The 27989-nt window shown below is 39.2% G+C and overlaps 1 protein-coding gene across 1 annotated transcript in view; it reads right to left on the minus strand.

The window, feature by feature from the left end:
* The window catches only part of ntng2a (netrin g2a), a 121048-nt gene that overhangs the window by 12874 nt on the left and 80185 nt on the right, over positions 1-27989 (minus strand). Inside the window, exon 4 of the mRNA XM_062999099.1 lies at positions 27798-27821. Within this exon, the coding sequence (XP_062855169.1) occupies positions 27798-27821 (24 nt within the window). The remainder of the gene's footprint in view (positions 1-27797; positions 27822-27989) is intronic.

The raw sequence follows: 27989 nt of genomic DNA on the forward strand, positions 1-27989 counted from the left end.
CATAATCTTTGATCAGTTCTTATCATATAGTGGGTCCCAGGTGCTAAAAAGCATTTGTATAGCATGATGCTCCAGCCACTATTTTTAATATTACTTTTTACACAATACTGAAAATGACCATGTTCGTTATATTGAGTATGCCCAGGATACACAGATTACCATTTAAGAACGTTTAAAACAGAGCATAAAAGCATTGTGCAGCATGCTCTGCTTCTCTCTCAATTTGAGGAAGAGAAACTCAGGTAAGCAGCGGTTATGATTTTATGCTGCTGTGTGGTTGATCTGGGTCACGGGGCTACTGTTTACCATGAGCTTTCATTTTGCAATGATAGCAAAGCATATCAAACATTAAACTTTTTTTGGGATTTTTTATACTCATTTATTTGAAGTTAAATGGCAGTGGCCTGTACATTAGAAATTAAAACTGAAAACAACTGTTTATATATTTTCTTTTTTTATTTTCTTTGTTTATGCATTTTCTCCCTTTTTTAGCGCGTCCAATTGCCTGATTTCGTCATGCTTCCTCTCCACCAATGCCGATCCCTGCTCTGATTGAGGAGAACGAAGCTAACCCACGCCCCCTCCGACACGTGGGCAGCATGCCATATGCATTTTATCACCTGCACTTTGACGAGTGCAGTGCAGAGACACACCCTGAGAGCACTCTTTTTTCATTTCTGTGCAGGCGCCATCAATCAGCCAGCAGAGGTCGTAATTGTACCAGTCATGGGAGAGAGACCCCATCCGGCTTAGTTCCGCCCATATCTGAACAACAGGCCAATTGTTGTTCATGTGGCCGCTCAGCCTTAGCCAGCAGGCAGAACTGAGATTCGATACGATGTATTCGAGATCCCAGCTCTGGTTCCAGCGTGTGTTTTTACCACTGCGCCACCTGAGCGGCCTAAAAACAACTGTTTAATTCGAGTCAAGGATGCGCAATTATATTTAAAAATACAAAAATCAGCTTAAACTTTAACCTTTAAAATTTTTTTGTTGTTGTTTAGAGTGAAATGTACTCAAATAACTGTTTTGGGAAGCAGGTTTTCTTATTATTTTTTATTGAGGGTGGGGTGGAGAAAGAAATGTATTAGATTAGTAGAAAGGCTTTGTCAGAAAAAGTTGCAATACCACTAAGATGGTAGAGAATCCAGATGAAATGGCTTACAAGTGCAGTCCAATACCTAGTAGCTGTACCTAATAAACTGCCCTCTGCGTCTGTTTTAATGACTACATGATTGCATTTTTACTCACAATACACTCACTTCCAGACATGTAATTGCATTTTAATGAAAACGTTCAATACTTTTAGAGCAAAACCTAAATTTCAGGGCTTTTGTTGAAAGCTGATTTAGTAATCCATCATTTCCACATCTTTACTGTGTTGCTGCATGGGAACAATGAATAATTAATTTAATGTTTTAAAGATGCTGGCAACATGGGGACCTGCTGTGGTGCAGTCCACTGAGCTGTGGCATGGAGCAACAGCAGCTAATGAAATATAGATGCTCAATTACACTCTAGATTGGCGAAGGGACCAAACAAAGGCACAGACCAATGTTTCACAAACAGTCTGCCATATTTATCAAGACAGTCAGCGTAAACTGTTTAAAGGTGAAATGTAACAGTTTGATTGTACAGCTGCAGAAAATCCTTACGTTTGTTTGCAAGTGCAATATATCAATCTGCTCACCTTATCAAAGGGACAAAACAAGCCAGAGCATGCAGGCACAAAGACGAAACAGAGATAAAAAAGAAAGGAATAGAGATGAACAATGCAATGTGATGTATTAGGTTATTTTTCCACAGTTTTAATACCAACTACTCAAAAATATGACATGGCACATTATCAAATTCATCTTGAAGTATCGTCTTACCTTCAAATTTGACATATGCTATTCTTGTCAGCTGAGTTCTCGGCCCCCCAGGAATCAAAAGCCTTTGACTGACTTTGGAATGAAATCAACTGTCATTAAATTTACTTTCATCTAATAACTGTCATTCTGACTTATTTAGTACACAGGCATTGCTATAACATTCAAAACAACTTTGCTACTATAAAAGCTAACACAAACTTTACAGCAAAGAAGCTTTAATACAAGGGTATAATAAATTGTAATCTTGCTAAATGCAGCTGCAAATAACAAACAAAATTGTGAACCATTTGGAATTTACACGAATTTCTACATTTATTACTACAACATTGTGGTCTGGTCTTCATCTGGGCCAAAGTCTGCTATTCTCAAGAAAGATCTGCCAACATGGGCAATGTCACAGTCATAACGGCACCGAGCTAAAGATGGCTCATTTCTAAAGACCTGTCTATTCAGCATTCAGCTGACTGTCTGCACATGTAGGAAATGCATTAATGTTGGTATTCTTTCTTCAAGTGTTTTTCAAAGATCCTGCCAAATGTCATGGATTCAGTCCCTCTGTGCTCCCGGAGCATGTTCTGTGTGTAGGTGGCATGCCCCTCTCTCCGGGAGCACTCTCAGACTCAAGCCAACGCCCCTTTTTTGATTGGTCTCCGGCAAACTACCCACAGCTGCACCAGGGGATTTAAGAAGGCAGCTTGGGGAACATGGTTGGAGGCTATTTGACTCTGACATGTTGGTCTGTCTGTCTGTCTGTCTGTCTGTCTGTCTGTCTGTCTGTCTGTCTGTCTGTCTGTCTGTCTGTCTGTCTGCCTGCCTGCCTGTCTGTCTGTCTGTCTGCCTGCCTTGTTTTGTTTGTTTTGTTTGTCCTGTTAGCTCCTGTCTGTTTGTTAATGTTCATGCCTTTTTCAGTCTTCTGTTTAAGTCTAGTTCTTGTTTAGCTTAGGATTTATGTTAGCTTAGCTTAGGGTTTAGGTTTAGTTAGGTTCATGTTTCCTGTGTTTAGATTAGCTTTAGTATTAGCATTAGCATTTAGCTTAGCGTTTAGCATAGGTCCTTTGTTAATGTGTCTTGTTTTCAACCCTGTCTTGTTTAAAATACATAGTGTAAACGTCTCTGCGTGTGTGTCCGCCCTCCTTGTCCAGTCTAGCCCTAATATCATTACACTAAATAGCACATTGTGCTTAGCTGAAAACAAATACCTACAAAAATCTTTACAATGTACTTCAGTTAACTTTTGTTCATTAAACATGGAATAAAAATGTTAATGAAAAAAATACTACAGAGAAAACCACTGCAGTTGTTGCAGCATTGTGAAGTATGGTGGTGGAAGCATCAGTTTTTGGGGTTGCTTCACTGTCTGAAAGGACAATTTTACATAAGAATGTTATCTAAAACCTCTAAAGTATTCAAAAACATAGTGGCTTTGAAGAATAAACGTTTTGGAGTAGCCAAATTAGAGGATAGTTGTTAATGCAATTGAGATACTGTAGCAAGGTCCTTGTGTTCATATAATAAGCAGTTATACAGGAAATGTTGAAATACAGGGTATCACATGATGTTTAGGTCATTTTAAATATCATTTAATGCCTTTAATAAATACATTTAGGGTACAATTGTTTGTGTCTTAGTCATTTAAATATGTCATTTGTTCTTATGATTATTACCACTTTTTTAAAGTAATAGCAAAAATAAAAAAAAAGTAGATCCCAAATGATCCACAAACATCTATCTTGCAACTGTGCTCTACGTCTGAGCCAGGTATTCCATCTCGCCAGTTACTGTATCACTATGTGGACAGGGTTTGAAATTTTTGTGTAACAGGGTTAACCTGGGTCAGCTAGGTTATAAAACACACATGCTACACCTACACAGCTACAGATTCTACACTGGAGTTTCGGATACCTTTTTTCTCATGGCTTTTCTTTTCATAGTCTTTTTCTTTATGCTTTTTCTTCTCTTTTTTTTCCTCTTTGCCCTTCTTGCTCTCTTCCACTTTCAGCTTTTTACTGTCCTTGGCAGTTTTTGCATATTCTGCGTGCACCAAAGAGATTAGCATAGCACAGACAACACAACGATTTCTGGGTTTTTAGTTTTATTAAATAAGGTTGGTATTAATGCTAACCTTGTTGACAGCAATCAAAGATATTCTACCAGATATTTTACCAAATCTTAAGCTTGGGGTGAAAGTAACTCTATTAAGTGAGAGTACCTGGCATTTCGTTATTTTTGCCACCATCTCCTGATTTGTCAGGTGCTGATTCCTCTTTTTCACTAGTGGGTTGCTTTTCACTTTTGTCACTGTTGGCCCCAGGAACTGGAGGAACAGGACTAGAAGCAGCTGTAGAAGGAGTAGGTTCTTTGGGGGCCAGAGCTTTAGTAGAAGGCAATTCAACTGTCTTTTGGGAAGCTTCCAAAGAAGGTACAGGTAAGGAAGCCTTTGAGGAAGCAACAGTAGAAGGTGTTTCAGGTGTAGGACCTTTAGTTGTTGGATCTACAGGTTCAGCAGCTTTCAGCAAAGGAACTTCAAGCCCAGGAATTTCAGAAGGCGGCACTTCTGGTATAGGAACTTCAGGTGCAAAAGCAGGTTCTTTGGGAGGAGGGTCTTCAGATGCAGGTGCTTTACTGAGCAGGACATCAGGAGCTTTCTCAGAAGGACTTTTGGTTAAAGACGTTTCAGATGGAGGTGCCTTAGGGGGTAAAAGATCAGGAGAAGCTGCCTCAGGAAGAAATGCAGGTGCTGGAATTACAGGTGTATTAATTGGAGTTACTGTATTAGGAGTATCTGAAAGTGTACTGGTAACAGGAACCTCTGCATCAATAGCAGATCCTTGAATTCTATCATTAGAGACCAATGTCGTTGTGTCTGTCAATAAAGGGACAACTTGACTTACAAGGGTGACCCCACCAGGCACTGAAACAACCTCATTATTTGCCTCGCTGTTAGTTTGAGTAAGCGCGTCAGTTCCCAAAGAAGCAGTAATAGTTGCTAGAGTAGCAGTGTCCGTTGCTGATGCAATCAAATCATCTGGCAGAGTGAGCACATCATTTTCTGAAGCAACAGCATCTATTGTCAAGGTGACTGTCCCAGCTGAAGGAGAAATTCTATTTAGAACTGCAGTAGCGGTATCAGTTGCTGAAACCGTTCCAGAAGTCTCACCAGAAGGAGAAACTGGATTTGAACTTTGTACTTCAGTGGTTGTAGCTGAAACTTGGGTTGGTTGGAAGGCTAAATTCATTGTTGATATAGCTGAGTCTCTTGTTGGTGTGACTGTGGTTGTTACTTGAAAAACTCCACTGGTTACTACAGAGTCAAGTGTACTCATCAACTGAGGGGTTGGATCACTTGCTTGATTTGGCACCACAGATGTTTCTTTGACATAATTGGTTGCATCGACAGCCACGTTAGTAACTGAACTGACCACATCCAGTGCTGAGGTAGCTGTAACATGGTACAAACCACAGTCAAATATCTAATATTTCTATATTGTCAGTAAAGTTGCCCATTACCCAACACGGCTGAATATAAGGTATTTGATGTAATAGATGAAATGCACTGATTTAACCTTTGTCATTTCTAGTTCAGCAGAAATAAGATACACAAACCCTGATAGCATCACTACCCCCTCCTCTCTATGCACAACCCCATCCTAGTCCTCAAGGACAGGTCTTACCACTCCTTCCTGTTATGGTCTCATGTATCCATCTCCCTCCGTGAGTTCAATAATTTGCCCTTTTTGTTGTCCCTCACCATGACCTGGCCTCTTTTCTCTTATGAAATATTTAGCAGTAGTTCATTCAATCTCTATTCAAAAATAGATCTAAAACGATTTAACTTTGGCCTTCAGCTGAGCCCCACATGCCACATATTCCGCTCATAGTAGTCATTGTGTTTCACAATAAAAGAGTATTCAATGATTTATTGCCTGTGGCGGCTGATTGTGTTCTGAAGCCGTATGGTGAGTGTGAAACGCACAGGTGGGTGCTAACAAAGGAGGAGTAGGAATGACAAAAAAAAAGCAGGATTTTGGGGGATTTTGGCTGCTGTGCCGTAAATTATCAGGCGCTTTTGTTGTACAATGAAAACAAAACGTATCATTTTAAGCTTTTAACTGGTACCTAGGAAAGTAAAGGCACTAAGTAAAACGGCAAAATACAGTTGCTAATCTGTTGTTGTTTTTTTATCTGAACTTACATATTATTTGTTTATTTCTACGCTACATTTCCAATATATGTTTTGTGTATATTATTTTGACGTGACGTGACTTGACTCAGACTCTAGCCTAAAGACTCGTGACTTGACTCAGACTCTAGCCTAAAGACTCGTGTTTTTGTTCTTAATTACTAGATACGCTCATTTAGTGGCATTTGAAGTGATAGAGATCAGAGATGGGGACTCAAGTCTGCAACACACACAGCGACTTCAGACTCGACTCGTTTCAAATGACTCGACTTGTGACTCGCAAAAAATGACTTGTAGACAACAAAGTCAGCATGTGTTAACAGTTACATGTGACAATTATATATATACAGTGTATCACAAAAGTGAGTACACCCCTCACATTTCTGCAAATATTTAATTATATCTTTTCATGGGACAACACTATAGACATGAAACTTGGATATAACTTAGAGTAGTCAGTGTAGATTTACTGTCTTCTGAAAATAACTCAACACACAGCCATTAATGTCTAAATAGCTGGCAGCATAAGTGAGTACACCCCACAGTGAACATGTCCAAATTGTGCCCAAATGTGTTGTTGTCCCTCCCTGGTGTCATGTGTCAAGGTCCCAGGTGTAAATGGGGAGCAGGGCTGTTAAATTTGGTGTTTTGGGTACAATTCTCTCATACTGGCCACTGGATATTCAACATGGCACCTCATGGCAAAGAACTCTCTGAGGATGTGAGAAATAGAATTGTTGCTCTCCACAAAGATGGCCTGGGCTATAAGAAGATTGCTAACACCCTGAAACTGAGCTACAGCATGGTGGCCAAGATCATACAGCGGTTTTCCAGGACAGGTTCCACTCGGAACAGGCTTCGCCAGGGTCGACCAAAGAAGTTGAGTCCACGTGTTCGGCGTCATATCCAGAGGTTGGCTTTAAAAAATAGACACATGAGTGCTGCCAACATTGCTGCAGAGGTTGAAGACGTGGGAGGTCAGCCTGTCAGTGCTCAGACCATACGCCGCACACTGCATCAACTCGGTCTGCATGGTCGTCATCCCAGAAGGAAGCTGACGCACAAGAAAGCCCGCAAACAGTTTGCTGAAGACAAGCAGTCCAAGAACATGGATTACTGGAATGCCCTGTGGTCTGACGAGACCAAGATAAACTTGTTTGGCTCAGATGGTGTCCAGCATGTGTGGCGGCGCCCTGGTGAGAAGTACCAAGACAACTGTATCTTGCCTACAGTCAAGCATGGTGGTGGTAGCATCATGGTCTTGGGCTGCATGAGTGTTGCTGGCACTGGGGAGCTGCAGTTCATTGAGGGAAACATGAATTCCAACATGTACTGTGACATTCTGAAACAGAGCATGATCCCCTCCCTTCGAAAACTGGGCCTCATGGCAGTTTTCCAACAGGATAACGACCCCAAACACAACCTCCAAGATGACAACTGCCTTGCTGAGGAAGCTGAAGGTAAAGGTGATGGACTAAACCCAATTGAGCACCTGTGGCGCATCCTCAAGTGGAAGGTGGAGGAGTTCAAGGTGTCTAACATCCACCAGCTCCGTGATGTCATCATGGAGGAGTGGAAGAGGATTCCAGTAGCAACCTGTGCAGCTCTGGTGAATTCCATGCCCAGGAGGGTTAAGGCAGTGCTGGATAATAATGGTGGTCACACAAAATATTGACACTTTGGGCACAATTTGGACATGTTCACTGTTGGGGTGTACTCACTTATGTTGCCAGCCATTTAGACATTAATGGCTGTGTGTTGAGTTATTTTCAGAAGACAGTAAATCTACACTGCTATACAAGTTGTACACTGACTACTCTAAGTTATATCCAAGTTTTATTTTTATAGTGTTGTCCCATGAAAAGATATAATAAAATATTTGCAGAAATGTGAGGGGTGTACTCACTTTTGTGATACACTGTATATATATATATATATAATCATTCTGATCGTGTCATTTCCGCTCTCTAATAACGCTCCGGCTGTCTTAACCCGCAACACACGCAATGGGTAAATGTTCCAGCTTCGCTCCTGACTCCCTCCTTTGGATTTAAATCTCACTTAAAATGGTGGAATACCCTACATAGTGCACTTCAAAGGAACAGCTGGTGTGAATGAAACTCTCCTACAGAATTGGTGCTAATGGTTGAAAGACCGCTTTCTGAACCAATCAGACCTTTTGATTTTAATTTTTAGTAAGAAATGCTGTCATTTGCATGTATTTAGTTTGCAGTGTCACACAGATGATGTGTCAATGAAACGCTTGATTGGCTTCCTAATAAGTTCGTGTTTTACTTCACAACCGGGAAAAGTTTAAGGTTTTTAATTAAAAGCACACATTTACAAACTAACGAATTATATTTCCAATAAGACAACACACGGTTATACATTTAATAGCATCTGGAAGAACATAAGCTAAGGTAAACAGTGGTTATGGATTTTTTTTGCTGTGTTTGGGATTTTGGCTGCTGTGCCGTAATTTATCGGGCGCTTTTGTTGTACAATGAAAACAAAAGGTATCAGTTTAAGCTTTTAACTGGTACTTAGGAAAGTAAAGGCACTAAGTAAAACGGCAAAACACAGTCGCTAATCTGTTGTTGCTTTTTATCTGAACTTACATATTATTTGTTTATTTCTACGCTACATTTCCAATATATGTTTTGTGTATATTATATTGACTCGTGACTTGACTCAGACTCTAGTCTAAAGACTCGTGACTTGAATCGGACTCTAGCCTAAAGACTCGTGACTTGACTCGGACTCTAGTCTAAAGACTCGTGACTTGATTCGGACTGTAGCCTAAAGACTCGTGACTTGACTCGGACTCTAGCCTAAAGACTCGTGACTTGACTCGGACTCTAGTCTAAAGACTCGTGACTTGACTCAGACTCTAGTCTAAAGACTCGTGACTTGATTCGGACTCTAGCCTAAAGACTTGTGACTTGACTCGGACTCTAGCCTGAAGACTCGTGACTTGACTCGGACTTGTATTTTGTGACTTGTGAACATCTCTGATAGACATACACTGAACATGCCTTTGGTAGATTTTAGCTTTTGAATGATCAAATGCACCTAATTAACAATGTAATGCTGCTTTATTACTTTGCATTCTTTGTTTTTTGGAAACATAAAAGCTTTTTCAAATAATGCCTAGTTCACACTACTCGATTTTTGTGTACACTACACCCTGATTTTGCTCGACGACTGGTCGCCGCTTGATTTGGCAGCTCAGAAGCAACTCGGCGTTCGCTCTGGGATCGAAACTCAGCTCTCAAACGCTATGTGTGAACTGTTCAACAACTCGATCCGAGCGACTCAACGAGCAGCATGTATCTAGCATGTTAAATATCTGGACCTGTCGGCGAATCATGTAAAATCATGTATCATGTGTTGCGAGCAGGCTGCGAGTGGCAGCGAGTGCGAATGAGAAAGCAAGAAACGGGGTGGGGGAAACCCGGGGGAGGAGTTGTAAAAACTTAGAACAAGGGCATAATATAGTTTCTATCAGAATACATCGGCACACACACAAGCTTTACAGTATTTGTGCCAAAAGCACCTTGTGGGCAGCGTCCTGTGACCACTGATGAAGGTCTAGAAGATGACAAACTCAAACAGCAGCAATAGATGAGCGATCGTCTCTGACTTTACATCTACAAGGTGGACCAACTAGGTAGGATTGTCTAATAGAGTGGACAATGAGTGGACACGGTAGTTAAAAAAACTTCAGCAGCGCTGCTGTGTCTGATCCACTCATACCAGCACAACACAGAGTAACACACCACCACCATGTCAGTGTCACTGCAGTGCTGAGAATGATCCAACACCCAGATAATACCTACTCTGTGGTGTTCCTGACCATTGAAGAACAGGGTAAGTGCAGGCTAAAACAGTATGCAGAGAAACAGATGGACTACAGCCAGTAATTGTAGAACTACAAAGTGCTTCTATATGGGACAGGGGCATAATATAGTTTCTATCAGAATACATCGGCACACACACAAGCTTTACAGTATTTGTGATCTTATCGTTTATGCCAAAATAATGCATTGCAAAAAATATTTATTTACCTCCAACTCACTACAGAACAGACAATCCCTGCTGGTCGTGTAGCCCAATCCACTGAGATTTATTTATTTTTCCTACTTGCTTTTACGCTGCACATCAGCGCACAAACAACTTTGATTGCTCGCTTATTGTTGATGTGCATTGTTGGACATGGTATCATTACACCCCTCATCACTTTTTGCATGTGTTTTCATGACAAAACGTAGCTTGGGAGACCAGACTGACTCATCTGAGATTCCTCCTGATGGTAGATGGTGTAGTGTGTTACCCCATCCATTGTGAAATCCGCAACAACTTAAAAGATTCCCGATTGCAAGAGATCCAGTTGTGTAGTGTGAACTGTACAGTGATCTGAACAACATGAAAGTCATGTAGTGTGAACTTGGCATTACATACTCATGTATGTGAAGCAATCTTGGCATTTTAAGTGAGGATAAAAATGATTTCTAGGCCATTTGAAATAATTTCTTGGGCATAATAAAATACAGTATTAGTAACAGTTTAAACTGTTACTGTTTAATAAATACAAATAGTTCAAAACTGGACCAATGACTGTGAGACATTTGGCTTCAAAATTAGGAGGTGCATGATTTATCAGTAGAAAGGTACCCTGAAAATATTTCCACCTGTTAAATAAACACAATGACATAATTATTTTAGTTTTCTTTTGGCTATTCTCATAAATATCATAATAAAAATTATACAATTTTGTCTAGCAGATGGCATTACAAAGTCTTTTCAGTAATTAACACATCTTAAAACATGACTGTTTCTAATTAATACTCACATAATGCTCCATTTTGCAATTAAGAAAAACTATGCCTTTCTATTTAGTACTCCACAAAATCTGTCATTTGGCACTATACAGTAAATAATCAGCCTACGTCTGAGGTATTTCCGCAGGCTGTTTGCCAAATCATGTCCTGTCGTCTTAAGTAGGCATGCTTAGACGAGAATAAACCAAATTTAAGGAGCTCAGCACCATTGCACTGTCAGCTTATGATGGTGGCCCATATACATTAATTATGTGTTTAACACAGCGGTAATCATGTCTAATCCTGTCGCCTCATGCTACCTCAGGAGGAAACGTGGCACACTATTGCTAACATCAATCACCAGGGGAATTACAATTGTCTTAAATCCAAGCTTCCCTTCAAATTATGCAAAAATAAAAGAGAGACTTTCAGACATGGCACATTTTCTAAGACCCTAATATCCCTAAATTGTCTTCATTTGAAGAATTTTAGTCAGGCAGGTCCAGGTCCTAGTCAATTTCATCAGAACAATTTTATCAGAGATTCCAAATATACACCGATCAGCCATAACATTAAGACCACCTCCTTGTTTCAACACTCACTGTCCATTTTATCAGCTCCACTTACCATATAGGAGCACTTTGTAGTTCTACAATTACTGGCTGTAGTCCATCTGTTTCTCTGCATGCTTTGTTAGCCCCCTTTCATGTTGTTCTTCAATGGTCAGGACCCCCACAGGACCACCACAGAGCACACTGACATGGTGGTGGTGTGTTAGTGTGTGTTGTGCTGGTATGAGTGGATCAGACACAGCAGTGCTGATGGAGTTTTAAAACACCTCACTGTCCCTGCTGGACTGAGAATAGTCCACCAACCAAAAACATCCAGCCAACAGCACCCTGTGGGCAGCTTCTGTGACCACTGATGAAGGTCTAGAAGATGACCAACTCAAACAGCAGCAATAGATGAGCGATCGTCTCTGACTTTACATGTACAAGATGGACCAACTAGGTAGGAGTGTCTAATAGAGTGGACAGTGAGTGGACACAGTATTTGAAAAAATCCAGCAGTGCTGCTTTGTTTGATCCACTCATACCAGCACAACACACACTAACACACCACCACCATGTCATTGTCACTGCAGTGCTGAGAATGATCCACCACCTAAATAATACCTGCTCTGTGGTGGTCCTGTGGGGGTCCTGACCACTGAAGAACAGGGTGAAAGCAGGCTAAAACAGTATGCAGAGAAACAGATGGACTACAGTCTGTAATTGTAGAACTACAAAGTGCTTCTATATGGTAAGTGGAGCTGATAAAATGTGCAGTGAGTGTAGAAACAAGAAGGTGGTTTTAATGTTATGGCTGATCGGTGTATGTTGACTTACAGTCCCTTATCCAATCATTATTAATAAATATTTTTACACTTATAAAAGACTATTTTTTGTAATCACATTTTATATGCTGAATGCTTGCATATTCAAATATGACATTTAGGAAGGAACACTCACAAATGTAATGTATGCACACTCACAGGCTCAGGAGAAAGAAGGGCCAGACTAAAAATACCATTATAAACATCACCTCATTAATATTCCTATCAATTATTAACACAAGTGTAGCAGAAAAAGTTAAAGTATCTCCAACCAAAATCCGTGGTCAGACTCTGACTTCCTCTAAATCCAACACAGGGTCGAAAGAGTGACCATAAAGGTTGTGATACTCCCTCTGTCCCTCTGTCTCTCTGTCGTGGGATGTTTTCACACAGTGACTTGTATATTGTGTAAAATGGTATGAAGAGGTTATGCTGAATTATGTTTGTATAGTATATTTTTTCCCATCAGGTCAGGGTCTGTGGGCACTGGTGCCAGCGTGGGTGCAGTAGGAAAGGACAGTGTTAGAGTATTTGCAGAAGGACAATGTCAGAATCTAAAGAAACTGTCAACATGTGAGTCTTGTGGGCAGAAGTCAGAATGGAGTTACATGCATGTAGTCAGGTGTTAATGCCAAAATGTTGGAATTTAGAGCTCAGACATAAGGCTTGGCTTACAGAACACAGTCTATGTATCATGGTTTTGCAATGTGGAAACTCGATAGAGATACACTGAACATGCCTTTGGTAGATTTTAGCTTTTCAATTATCAAATGCACCTAATTAACAATGTAATGCTGCTTTATTACTTGGCATTCTTTGTTACTTGGAAACATAAAAGCTTTTTCAAATAATGCCTAGCTCACACTACATGATTTTTGCCCTGATTTTTGCTCGCTGACTGGTCGCCGCTCGATTTGGCCGCTCAGAAGCAACTCTTCTATGTGTTCGGCTATGTCAAACTACAGCCGATGAGAACGCAAGATACGTGGTGAGGGGAAACCCAGGGGAGGAGTTGTAAAAACGTGGGACAGGGGTATAATATAGTTTCTATCAGAGTACATCGGCACACACACACAAGCTTTACAGTATTTGTGATCTTATTGTTTATGCCAAACCAAACCATAATACCAACAATGCAATGCAAAAATATTTATTTACCTCCAACTTACTACAGAACAGACAATCCCTGCTGGTCATGTAGCCCAATCCACTCGGATTGAGATGCACATCAGCGCTTAAACAACTTTAACTGCTCGCTTCTTGTTGATGTGCATTTTTGGACGTGGTATCATTACACCCCTCATCACTTCTCGCGTGTGTTTTCGTGACAAAACGTAGTTTGGGAGACCAGACAGACTCATCTGCGATTCCTCCTGATGGTAGATTGTGTAGTGTGTGACCCCATCCATTAAGGCCTGTATGTATATTATGTATCATGTATTATATATATAATGTATCATAGTTTTGCAATGTGGAAACTGTGCTTCATTTACTCCTACAAATAGTGTAAATACAGTGCAAAAAACTTATTTTAATTTGCTAAACACTTTTTCTTTAATCTGGTTTTACTGCTTTCCAAAACCAGAAGTTTTGTTTTGTCCTATGAAATAGTGATACTTATTTACCTCAACCAGAGTTTTTCTGATGTCTGCAAATTGGAGTATTTATTACCCAAAGTAATCAAGTTTTACTAATACAGACTATTTATTTTATATTACCAAGTGTTTGTGATCAACTTTTAAAACTGCTTACATAGTAAGCAATATTCATTAATACGGACCATTTATTTTATATTACCAAGTAGGGCTGGGTGGTATGACCAAAAATCTGTATCACAGTATTTTTTAAGATTCTGACAATTTCACGGTAAATCACGGTATGTTTTTTTTTTTTTTTTTGTATGACTGGGACTTTTTACAGTGGTGTTCAAAAAAATAGCAGTCCAACACCATTAACCTGATAAATCACTGTTTTTAGTAGAAGTGATATTTCTACATAGCAAAAAATTTACTTGAAAGTGTAGTAGAGTAATGAAAACAAAACAAACCCAACAATTAGGACATGTATGCCGTTCATTCTGAGTAATCAAAGCATTGATTGAAAGGGGGTTGTTCAAAATAATAGCAGTGAGGAGTTCAGTTGGTGAAGTCATTCATTCTGCAGAAGAACGGGTGTCAATTTTGGCCCTTATTTAAGGTAGGAGGGTGGCAAATGTTGCACAGGTTGGTCATAGTGCATTTCCTTCTGAAATACTGGGTAAAATGGGTTGTTCCAGACATTGTTCTGATGAACAGCGTACTTTGATTAAAAAGTTGATTGCAGAGGGAAAAAACATACAGAGAAGTGCAGCAGATTATAGGCTGCTCAGCTAAAATTATCTCAAATATCTTGAAAATCAAAACCTGAAAGACGCAGAAGGAAGCGTGGAACTACTGTTTGAATGGATCAAAGAATAGCCAAAATGGCAAATACTCAGCCAATGATCACCTCCAGAAAGATCAAGGAACATCTGAAGTTACCAGTGAGTACAGAAGATGATTAAATGAAGCCAATTTACCAGCAAGAACTCCTTGCAAAGTCCCGTTGTTAAGAAAAAGACGTCCTGAATGGGTTAACATTTGCCAAGGAACACATTAACTGGTCCAAAGAGAAATGGCTCAACATTTTGTGGACTTGTAAAAGCAAAATTGTTCTTTTTGGGTCTAGTGGCCGTAGACAGTATGTCAGACGTCCCCTGAGCACTGAATTCAAGCCAAAGTTCACTGTGAAGACAGTAAAGCATGGTGGTACAAAATGATGATATGAGGATGTTTTTCTTACCATGGTGTTACGTCTGTTTATCGAATACCAGGGATCATGGATCAATTTAAATATATCAGAATACTTGAGGAGATCATGTTGCCCTATGTCGAAGAAGAAATGTCCTTAAAATGGGTGTTTCAACATGACAATGACCCAAAACATCTTGGTTACAGACAAACAAGATTGAGGTAATAGAGTGGCCAGCCCAATCCCCTGACTTCAATCCCATAGAGAACTTGTGGGCTGATATCTGAAATGCGTTCTTTTGAGGCAAAACCCAAAATTGCAGAAGAACTGTGGAATGTAGTCTAATCATCCTGGACTGGAATACCTGTTCAGAGGTGCCAGAAGTTGGTCAACTCCATACAACACAGATCTCGGAAACAATTGTTATGCCACTAAATATTAGTTCAGTAATTTAAAGTAAAGTGAAACCTCAAACATTTTTTTCAGTTTATAGATAAATTTTTTGAGTTTTTTAAGAAAAATGCTGGCACTGCTATTTTTTTGAACAGTCTAATATTAATTTTTCTTAACTTTCTGTAAGGGATTAACACAAACTGGCTAAATGTTGTTAATGTTTTGATTTAGAATTGAAAGTGTAGTATTTCCAGTGCTGTTGCATTTATGGAAATAAAAGTTATTATAATGATTTTGTGCTTTATTTGCTTTTTTAAAATCACTACTATTTTTTTGAACACTACTGTATGTCTTTGGCTTATTCTACTGTCATAAGTACATAGAATTTAAAAAGTGTTAATTTCACCATGTATATAATGAAGGTTTTGAGTACTATAAGCTTTGCTTGGCCCCACAAAATGGCTCAATATATGATGGAAACTGTATGCTTGAATGTAAGTTTTTTATAGTTTATGTAATATTTAAGTATTGTACAATTACCCTTAGCTTCCCCTTTACCAAATAAAACGATGTTTGCAAACTCCACTGTACAACTTTAAAAAGTATTTTCACCCTGTAAGACAAACCTGGAATCTACTGTTTTAATTATTACTCTGAAAGTTTATTTCTTGACTGTCTATAGAGGAATGGTGTCCTTGCATATGTGAATTGTTACTGCATTCATAATGTCGTTGTTTGCAATAGCTGTGGCTCGACAAACCATACAGTAAATAGTGTTTTAGTCTGTTCTAAACTGCCGACACACCTCATTTCTTTGGCAGGTTCTTCCGGTGCATATTTGGTCATCCTCTCTTCATCCTCCATCTGTTTTTGTTTATTTTTCACCATATCAAGAAAACCTCTATCATCTGTTAACACTGTTATGCTAACGCTACCTGGCTAACTCTTGAGCTGTATCTAATCTGCACATTAGCGCTTTCAGCAGCAACAATATTATATGATTTGCTGCCTACTGAAGGCGACAGCTGTTGTATTAACTGTGCTATGGTATGGCGGTATTTGAAAAATCCATACAGTATGAGGAATCATGCAAGGTATACCAAATGTACCGTCATACCACCCACCACTATTAACAAGTATTTGTGATCAACTTGTAAAACTGCTTACAAAGTCAGCAACTTTTACTAATACAGACTATTTATTTTATATTACCAAGTATTTGTGATCAACTTTTAAAACTGCTTACTTTATGTATCAGGTTTGTAAATCTGGCAACCTTTATCAGAGCCTCATACACAGGCAGTTTAGTGTCTAAATTCAATATTCAGCACTGTCCCAATATAAAAATATATAGAAAATCCATGATTCATAGGACCACAATTAAGAACAAAGATCTATAAAATTACTATAGTCTAATTATTATTTTTTTAAATTTATTTAATTAATTCAATTAATTTTTTTTATTTTTTATTTATTTATTTATGAAGGAGGGCATGGTTGAACTATTTACAGCTATTTGCAGCTTCTTTGCATCATACATATTTAGCAGAATCCATGTAGTAGTGGTAATGGGCTTTTTGTATAATTAGTTACAGTATTAATAAGTTGAATTTCAGATGCATTTTAAGTGCAGACACATTAAAGCACAATTTGTATTGTGCCTTCTCACCTTTATACATCTAGCCTAAGACTCCAATATTTCTGACTCACAGTTTAAACTTAAGGGCGGCACGGTGGCTCAGTGGGTAGCACTGTCATCTCACAGCAAAAAGGTCCTGGGTTTGATCCCCAGACGGGGCTGTCCGGGTCCTTTCTGTGCAGAGTTTGCATGGTCTCCCCGTGTCTGTGTGAGTTGTCAGGTTAATTGGAGACACTAAGTTGCCCTATAGATGAATGGGTGTGTGTATGTGTGCGTGTGTGTGTATGTGACCCTAATTAGATAAGCGATTAAGAAAGTGAGTGAGTGAGTGAGTTTAAACTTAATTTCCCTGGTTTCCTTGTTCTTGTGACAAACTTTGGTGACTGCAAGTGTCCACAATATTGCAAAAACTGCCAATCCAGTGCTTTTCCTTGAACTCAAAGTAATTATTTATACTCAGAATTGACCACTGTTCACATATTCTGGTATTGCTTGCATAATTAGAGAATCCGAGAGCATGAACAGTCACGTTTTCAAATGAATTACTGCAAGAAATGCAATCATTAAACCTTCATACAGTATATTGCACGTTAAAATTGCTCAATGTTAATTTTGCTCATAGGTGAAAAATGAAAGAACCCAACAAACCTTAATATTAAATTACAAGACAGCTACAATGAAAAAGCAACTACAGGAATGCCAAATAATTACACAAATGATTATTGCATGTGGCACCAGTCTGGATATATTTTTATTAAACAGTCCCCTATAAAGCAACACTAATCTATACAGTAAAGCTACTCAGAATACCAAGTCCCACCTGGTGTGTTAGACAGCAGCTCTCGGATTTAAGAGCTGACTGCAGGGACGGATGCAATGGTCAGCGTGTCTCTAAAAGTGCCAGTGTCTAATCAGCAGAGAGGGCATGAGATTTTAAACACAGATCAAATAGCAGCAGTGTTTTGCCCATCAGAGACCTGACTTCAGCTATTCACTACAGGCAAAGGGCACTAAGAAAAACAACATAGTTAACCAGGGAGACAAAGAGAGCATTGTGTCCAGCGTTCACACTTGCACTTCGACTGGCCTTGACTAGCAAAGGTGTTTTCCATCTAACAGGGATGACCGTGTCAGATCCGGCTATACCATAGCTAATCGCTACATTGGGATTCAAAATAAGCATCCTGCCCCGGTCTCACCGCTGGCTGCTTTTTGTGCTCAGGCATACTCATGGTTTATTAAAGCTGTGTCCTTCCCCAGAGATTCATAATTAAAGCATGGATAAAAACACAAGCTTTCAATTCTGCAGTTAAAAAGCCAGCCACCCGGCTAAATACAGGAAATTACAGCATGTGCTTTGTTAGCTGGTAGCGCAGGTACCTAATTACACTAAATCTCTGGTAACTGAAAGGTGTGCCATAGAAGAAAGAGAGTATTTTGATTCAGTTACAGCCCTCCTGAAGGGACTTTATTTACAGAGAGGTGTTTTTACACCATTTAGTCATAACCTATCCACCACCCTGCCACAAACATTTCTACTGGTAATGTACTGTAGATTTTACACACTTCTGAAACTAGGCAACATCTATATAAATGAGACTCACAGTTACTGTTGGCTATAGCACATTGAGAATTAAACCCTTGTTATTCTAATTATATTGCAAACTGATGTGTATATAAACAGTATATACTGTATACACCGATCAGCCATAACATTAAAACCACCTCCTTGTTTCTACACTCACTGTCCATTTTATCAGCTCCACTTACGATATAGAAGCACTTTGAAGTTTTACAATTACTGACTGTAGTCCATCTGTTTCTCTGCATACTTTTTTACCCTGCTTTCACCCTGTTCTTTAATGGTCAGGACCCCCACAGAGCAGGTATTATTCAGGTGGTGGATGATTCTCAGCACTGCACTGACACTGTCATGGTGGTGGTGTGTTAGTGTGTGTTATGCTGATATGAGTGGATCAGACACAGCAGCACTGCTGTAGTTTTTAAATACCATGTCCAATCACTGTCCACTCTATTAGACACTCCTACCTAGTTGGTCCACCTTGTTAGAGACAAACGCTCATCTATTGCTGTTGTTGGTCATTTTCTAGACCTTCATCAGTGGTCACAGTACGCTGCCCATGGGGAGCTGTTGGCTGGATATATTTTTGGTTGGTGGACTATTCTCAGTCCAGCAGTGACAGTGAGGTGTTTAAAAACTCCATCAGCGCTGCTGAGTCTTATCCACTCATACCAGCACAACACACACTAACACACCACCACCATGTCAGTGTCCCTGCAGTGCTTAGAATGACCCACTACCTAAATAATACCTACTCTGTGGGGGTCCTGGGAGAGTCCTGACCATTAAAGAACAGCATGAAAGGGGGCAAACAAAGTATGCAGAGAAACAGATGGACTACAGTCAGTAATTGTAGAACTTCAAAGTGCTTTTATATGGTAAGTGGAGCTGATAAAATGTACAATGTGTTTAGAATCAAGGAGGTGGTTTTAATGTTCTGGCTGATCGGTGTATATATTTACAGTATATATATATATAGTATATATGAGTAACTAAATACCAAGAAATACTGTATGCCTAAGAGCTTGCTGGACATCTTTTTTAAACATTAAGCAGTTAGCCTAATCATCTAAAAATGATTTAGCTACTTTTGTTAGCTTTTAAATTACTTATACAATCTGTCCATGATCATTCTAAACATATTAACAAGCACTTTGGGAATATGATCACCCTGAACAGAAAATGATTAGTATTCCCTGAATTCTTAGCTAATTGGATTTTGAGTGGGTTGTTCCTGTCATTCCTCTCCTTTTTTCCTTCCACAGTGTCATTCAATCTAAGCAAAAAAGAAGCACAGACATCTTGTATACAAGCCAATGCTTTATTACTGCTAATTAGATTAGTCTTGTAACCTACAAATTGCTGTCACTACAGTGTGCGTGTGTGAGTGAGTGTGTGTGGGTGTGTGAGTACATGTAGGAATGGTTTTGTACTGGCATGTATGCTGTATGTATGTCTATAGGAGAGAGTACAGTCCTGCCCTGGTCTTGCTGTTTTGTGGAGTGGATATTTGCCTGGGGAGCATCAGGAGGGCAAGCATATGGGCAGCAGGAGTGTGTAATGTGAGTACTGGCACACTTCCGACCCCCTCTCAAGAACTACCACCATCTGCTACTATGCCAGAATGGTGACAAAATCCTGGGCTCTGCCATGCACTGCGCTTCCGGTCTCTACATGCTACAAACAGAGAACAGAGCACTCTGAGAACAAGACGTGCAGTCCTGACTGTTCTGTAAAATCAGTGATTCACTGTTCCACTAATTACATGTTATTTTTACATCAACAATTTCTAAGTAGACGGCACTTGCCCACTGTCACTGGGATCCAGGGTTCGAATCCCCGGCAGTGCTATAGGACGGTTGGTCATCTACATACAGACATGATTGGCATGGGTGTCATGGGTGGTGGAAGATGACCAAGGCCCCATGATGGAGTGGAGTCCTGTCTGGGGTCTGTAACTGCATTGCACCCAGTGGTCCACCCAGTAGAAGCTGGGCCCACTTTAACCAGGATAAAGTTAGGAGGCACGTCGACCAGGCAGGGGGAGTCACTGTTGTATCGGCGAGTAAATAAATCCACTATTTATGGCTCAGATTTGAAATGTAGGATGATGAATGTTTATCAAAATGTATCCTATATAAATATATAAAAATCTAGAAGATATTTTACATTCGTCGTCCTACATTTCAACTGATTTCACCCCCCTCCTTCCAATCGTTCTCTCTTTGTTTTATTTCATTTGCTTTCCTTTCGAATAAAGTGTTTTTGTGTCACAGCTTACCTTAGAGAGCCCCAACCCACAACCCAAAGAGTTATGAATGATGGATGAGATTATATAATAGTGTGTTGCTCCAAAACCTTCTCTGTTAATAGTTTGGTTTTTGGATTAGAAACTTTAGTCAGAACTCCAATATTCATGTAGTGTGATATACACTGATCAACCATAACATTAAAATTACCTTGTTTCTACACTCAATGTCCATTTTATAAGCTCCCCTTACCACAAAGGAGCACTTTGTAGTTCTACAATTACTGACTGTAGTCCAACTGTTTCTCTGCATGCTTTGTTAGCCCCCTTTCATGCTGTTCTTCAATGGTCAGGACTCTCCCAGGACCACTACAGAGTAGGTATTATTTGGGTGATGGATCATTCTCAGCACTGCAGTGACACTGACATGGTGGTGGTGTGTTAGTGTGTGTTGTGCTGGTATGTTTTTTTAAACACCTCACTGTCACTGCTTGACTGAGAGTAGTCCACCAACCAAAATATCCAGCCAACAGCGTCCCGTGGGCAGCGTCCTGTGACCACTGATGAAGGTCTAGAAGATGACCAACTCAAATAGCAGCCTTTACAGATTTTACATCTACAAGGTGGACCAACTAGGTAGGAGTGTCTGATAGAGTGGACAGTGAGTGGACATGGTATTTAAAAACTCCAGCAGCACTGCTGTGTCTGATCCACTCATACCAGCACAAAACACACTAACACACCACCACCATGTCATTGTCACTGCAGTGCTGAGAATCATCCACCACCTGAATAAAACCTGCTCTGTAGTGGTCCTTCAATGGGGGTCTTGACCATTGAAGAACAGGGTGAAAGCAGGTTAAAAAAGCATGTAGAGAAACAGATGGACTACAGTCAGTAATTGTAGAACTACAAAGTGCTTCTATATGGTAAGTGGAGTTGATAACATTGACAGTGAGTGTAGAAACAAGGAGGTGGTCATAATGTTATGCCTTATCGGTGTATATATTCTAGTTCTTATAGCATAATGGCTACAAAATAATAAAAAAAAAAAAAATTTGCTTATTTTTAAGATAGAGGTAGAACCATAAAAGACTCACCAATTTTACAGCATTGGAAAGCAAAAAAAACCCCTAAGTGCTGGACCCCTCTAATATATTTAGACTAAATCAATTCCTTGTTTGTTTTGATCTTTTTCAAGATTCAAACGTAAATATTATCTCAGATTAAGTTTTAAGCAGAATAAAAACTGGGTTACAAAACTGCAGTGAATTTTTACCAACAAGTAACCACTGTTCCTGTTTTACCTATCAATTTTTATACACAGTTTATTCTACTGGCAGGAGAAGCTGGGATGGGATGCTTTAGAAACTTGGCTTTGTACAGTCGGATTTTGACCCTGTTGTAGAATAGATCACTGATCCAGTCACCTCTCCAGCATGAAGGTTTCACATCAGTTTCAGACTGTTCCATAATTCAAAAGGACAAATGAGCTAAGTGATGCTGCACTGTTCAATAGTACACGGTTGACAATGAAAAAAAGAATTGTTCTCTCCTTGGGGCCTAAAAATATTTGAAGCGGTCATGAAACTTTAAGCGTGCGTTGGCTTTCTGCCATGCATCAGCGCTTTTGATCCAGCCGAAATCTTTCACGTGAAAAAACATACTAATACCAAGAGGAAAGCTTCAAGCTCTCTGGAACTGCTAGACCTTACATTGAATTTCATTTTAGTAATAGCTTCCTGGCATTCTAAAATAATTTGAAAATTCACTAACACATGAGATGACTTTACTTTTTATTTATTTAAATTTTTTTTTTACATTTTAAAATCATGACTACATGGGCTGACCAGAAAAAAACTAATTGTTCAATGCAAGGTGACAATGTTAAGTTAACTAGCTGATTAATTTGTAAAATTGACGATTGTCTAGTTAGCTAGCTGTTTGAACAGGTCAAAAAACATGTGCTGCCTTCAAGACGTCATCTTTTCCAGAGACGTCCATGCATTTTTCAGCAAGACAATGCAAAACCACATGCTGCACACATTACAAAGGCATGGCTGTGCAAGAAGAAGAGGGTACGGGTACTGGAGGGTACGGGCTGCAGTCCTGACCTGTCCCCAATAGAGAATGTGTGGAGAATTTTAAAACTGTGATAACAACGCTGTACTGTTACACACACTCCTGTGTTTGCAGGAGAATTGCAACAAAATAAAAAAAATCTATGTAAATGTAAGAAACACTGTTTTTTTACCTTTATTTTTCATACCATTCATACCATTTAGATTTGAAGTTGGAATTTATTTATTTATTTGCATTTTGATCATATCTTTGCAGATATTTAGTTCAATTATCTTCCTCTCCCCAATTGCCATTGTTTCCAGTGTCACTGGCTGCCACACAAACCCAATTAATTAAATTTAAACATATTTAATTTAATTTAGACCTAAAATATTAATAATGCAAAATTTGTTTAGGTTTAAAAAGTACAATCAAATTGGTTAGAACATTAAAATTAAATTCTTTGTACTTTTTCTGTCACACATTATTGTTTTATTTCAACATACAAAATGTCCTGAAATGGGGGTTAAAATAATATTTTATATTAATAAATAATAATAAAATTAAAATAAATACAGTACATTGATAAATGAGGAAATATCCCTCAGCTGCTTTGTGCCTATTGAATTTATAACGTAGGATGTACACCTAGACTTAAAAGACACATATTGCCACTAACTTCTACACACCTGAGGCCTGAAACTCAGCTTTCATTGAGCAGTATATGTAATTATATCCTCCTGGGTTTCATTCCTAAATTGATTTTTTTGCTGAATCCCCAGGTTTTACTTTTCATTTTCTCACCTCTAGCCCAGTGATGTACAGTGAGTGTATCTGTGCTGGGTTTTAGGCTGTGATAATGCACCGGTGAGGCAGCAGTGAGCGGTAAATGTGGGGGGCTCGGGGCTCAGGGGATTGTGGGATGTCACAGTGGTAAACATAGCTGTAATAAAGTACAGCTGCTCTCATCTGTCTGAGGTCATGGGTCACACAGAGAAAGTGCCCATAGACAAGATTTAATGCACTTCTTCAGTGCATACAGTACCACGCAATGCAGAAGTGACTGAAATTGACAGTTAAAATATTTCGCCTCATTCGTCAGCTCTCTTTCCTATTCTTTTTTTTCTTTTTCTCCATTTCCCCCAATTTTGTTCCCTAATCTAGCCGTAACCAATTACCCTGATTGCATTACTCTTCACCTCTCCACTGCTGGATACAACCCTCCACTGCTGACTGAGTAGCTTCGCAACTGACACACGCCCCCTCGGACATGTGTGCAGTACCGACTGCATCTTTTCACGAGTTGATATGCAGATCAGCCTTGTGTATGGAGAGCCACACCCTGATCAACGCTTTATTCCTCAACTCTGCGCAGGCACCATCAATCAGCCAGCAGAGGTCGTAATTGCACCCGTTATGAGGAACCCTGGTCCGGCTTATCCCACCCTGTAAACAACAGCCAATCATTGTTCATGTACTGTAGCATCCCAGCCCAGCCGGATGGCAGAGCTAAGATTCGATACGATGTATCAATGTATTCGAAATCCCAGCTCTGGTGTGCTAGCGTATTTTACCGCTGCGCCAGCCTGAGTGGCTTCTCTTTTCTATTCTTCTCTGTTCTTCAATGAAAAAATTATCAGAATTACTTAATAAGCAAATGTAAATGTTAATAACTCTGCTCACTACTACGTCCTGCATATTATAATTTTTTTTGTGTGAAAAGTCTGGACCCTTTAACCTGTTGTGCTTCACTTGGTACTTCAATTCTATCCAAAATCTTGTCTCTGACCTGTCCTGAAATAATTCTATCTGTATATAATACTTTAGATATGCTTACACCTTTTAAACAAAGGCTAGTGCTATCCTGTCCTTCTTCTCCGTGATTTACCATTAAACTCAGAGATATAAAAGTCACTGCCAGACGACTTGAATGTTTTTGTAGGAAAACTGACTTTACTGTATACTCTCTGGTCTATACAGACCTTATGTCCAGATACAGAAATGCCTTAAATAGGGCTCGTTCTACTTATCTATTTTCGCTGATCCACCAAAGCTCCTGCCAGCCTTGGACCCTTTTCAACACTATTAACGAACCCATTCAACCGGGAGGAATAGCTTCTTTCTAGATCAGTTAAATTCCCCTCCAACAGCTCTTCCCCTGATATTGCCCAGTCACTCTCATGTTTCCCTCCTATCACTTCTGATTCTGTGGTAGAGTTGATTGAACAATCCAACCCAACATATTGCCAGTTGGATGCTGTCCTACTTTTCTTATTAAGGATTGTGTGACAGAGATAGCCATTGCTATCTCACACCTTAATAATACATGTTTTGCAATCTGCTTTATCCCTACCAATATCAAAACTGCTGTTAATACCCTGGCTCTTAAAAAAGCCAATCTCTAATCTTCCATTTACAGGTAATGCTATAAAAGCAAGTAGGACAAATAAATGAATCTGAGTGAATTGGGCTATGTGGCCAGCAGGGATTGTTTGTTCTATAGTGAGTTGGAGGTTAATAAATATTTTTTGCAATGCAACGTTGGTGTTATGTTTTGTAGAGAATGATAAGGTCAAAAATACTGTAAAACTTGAGCGTGTGTCCCTGTCCCACCTTTTTACAACTCCTCCCCTGTGTTTTCCCTCACCCCGTATCTTGCGTTCTCATTGGCTGTTCGACACAGCACTCATTGCCAGTCGGCCGACTCATATTCAAATATTTAGCAGGGTAGATAATTATCTTCAGCCGCCAAGCGCTCGGCCGGGCGAGCCGCTTGGATCGAGTTGTTGAGTAGTTCACACATAGCGATTGAGAGCTGAGTTTTGAATGCCGAGCGAACGCCGAGTTGCTCCTGAGCTGACAAATGTATCCCTGACCAGTCTGCTAGCGAAAATCAGGGCAAAAATCGTGTAGTGTGAACTAGGCATAAGCTGCTGGAAAGGATAGTTGCTTTACAATTGCAGTCCCACCACAAAGCAAATAATTTATACAAGCCTTTTCAATCCGGATTTCACCCCTTGTATAGTACAGACTCCACTTCTTACAGTTACCAATGGTCTCTGATGTTCAGCTGATTCAGGAGTTCTTAGTAAACTAATGCTTCTTGATTTTGGCTCTGCTTTTGATTCTCTCTATTGATATTACTGGACCTTCTCTTTCCTGGTTTTCCTTTTATCTTAGTGATAGACGACAGTCTGTAGCTATTCAGAACCATAAATCCTCTACTGCACCTGTTACTAAAGGTGTTCCTCAGGGTTCAGTTTTAGGTCCGCTACTTTTCACCATATATATACAGTCTCTTGGCCATATAATACACCATCATGGTTTAAATTTACATTGTTACTCAGATGACACAAAGTTCGATGTCAGTGTCAGTCCTGCTCAAACTTTGCCACCAATTTATCTTATCACTTTATCACCGCTTTATCTAACTGTGTTCTTGATACAAAACACATGATACAAACTTTTTAAAACTCCACCAAAACTGAGTTGCTTCTAATTGGCTGAAAGGTACCGATATCCACAAATCATTGAACCGCTTTTTCTAACTGTGTTCTTGATACAAAACTCATGGATGAGTACGAACTTGCTTCTAATTGACTGAAAGGCACTGATATCCACCAATCATTGTAAAAATTTATCCTTTGATGGATCCTCCTTTTTCATGCGATCATGATTGCCTCACTGCTTATCAATTCACTTGCATATTGTGGAACACTATATAATGAAAATAAATTTTTTACTCTTATTTTCCCCCGTCTCAACTTTTTTGGAGTGTGTTGCAGGCTTTAAATTCTAAAATACAATTAAGTTGATCAGAGAAAACACTGGAAATTATTTCTTTTTACTTTTGTCTGGTAAGTAAAGATTCATAGATTCTTCTTTTGACTGCATTTTATACAATGTCCCATTTTTTGGGAAATCTAGTATGTACATAAGAAACCTATAATTCCAGGGGTCTATTTCTTTACCACAAAGATTTAGTGTAAGATTATACAAACCTGTCCTCTTGGTGCCTTAGACTGCTGAAGTAGCTTGTTTGCTTGGATTACTACTGAATGTTATCCTTCTCTGGGTCTAATTGGTACAGATTCCTAATTGACTTTATTGTTAAAGTCAGCGTATCACTTTTAGTTTTATTATAAAAATAAGATAAGATGACATCATAAATATCTGAATTTTATTCGTTTTAAAGGGAACAACCTGTTGTAAGCAGCATTTTGACAATTTGTGTATAAGAATCACTATAAATTTCTGCTTCAAATAATAGAAATAAATATAAAGCTAAACCTCCCCTACTGTTCTCCAGATATGCTGTTACATAAATAATATATTTCTGACCTGCCATCAGGTCTGGGGATCTTAAAAGGTTAACAGTTGAGAAACACAGCCACATTAGTGCTGATTAATAATACATCTAAAACTTTTATTGTAGAAATATTTTAGCTGAATAATCGTAACAAGAGCCATTTGTTTTGCTCTAACACAACAGCAGTAATATCAGGAAATGGCAGTAAAGAAAAGTTCAGCATAGGGTTCATTTCTCTACAAGTTTTATAATGCTCTGAACCAGATCCAAGTGATAAAGTGCTAAATTCCCGCAGGTACCTTTAAGCCCTTTATTCCCCTCAAGAGCTTTTTTTTCTGCTGGATATATTACACGTTCGTACAAAAATCATAAACTATATCCAAGGCAGAAAGAACTGTGGAAAAATATACCGCAGATAAGCTCTGGGATAAAGACAAACATAAAATCAATTAATTCTGAATATGAAGTGAATGGAGCAGAAAGAGTGATGACAGGGGATAAAAAAGCAAGAGTAACAGGCTGTGAGCCTGTTTAACATTTTACTTACTGCCGAGACTACCAGCTGCCTCACCTGCAAGACAAGAGCAGAGCTTTTATGAGTTTTAACATTCCCTTATTACAAACATAATATAGTCAACAACTGAGAACAGCGCTTTTAAGCTTAGCTTATCCTGTTAGCAATGATTGCTTCATGATTATTAAGAGTTAAAAGTGCTCTGGTGTAATCCCACACCGTCTC

Source organism: Trichomycterus rosablanca, chromosome 7, assembly GCF_030014385.1.
Source record: "Trichomycterus rosablanca isolate fTriRos1 chromosome 7, fTriRos1.hap1, whole genome shotgun sequence".
Lineage (NCBI taxonomy): Eukaryota > Metazoa > Chordata > Actinopteri > Siluriformes > Trichomycteridae > Trichomycterus > Trichomycterus rosablanca.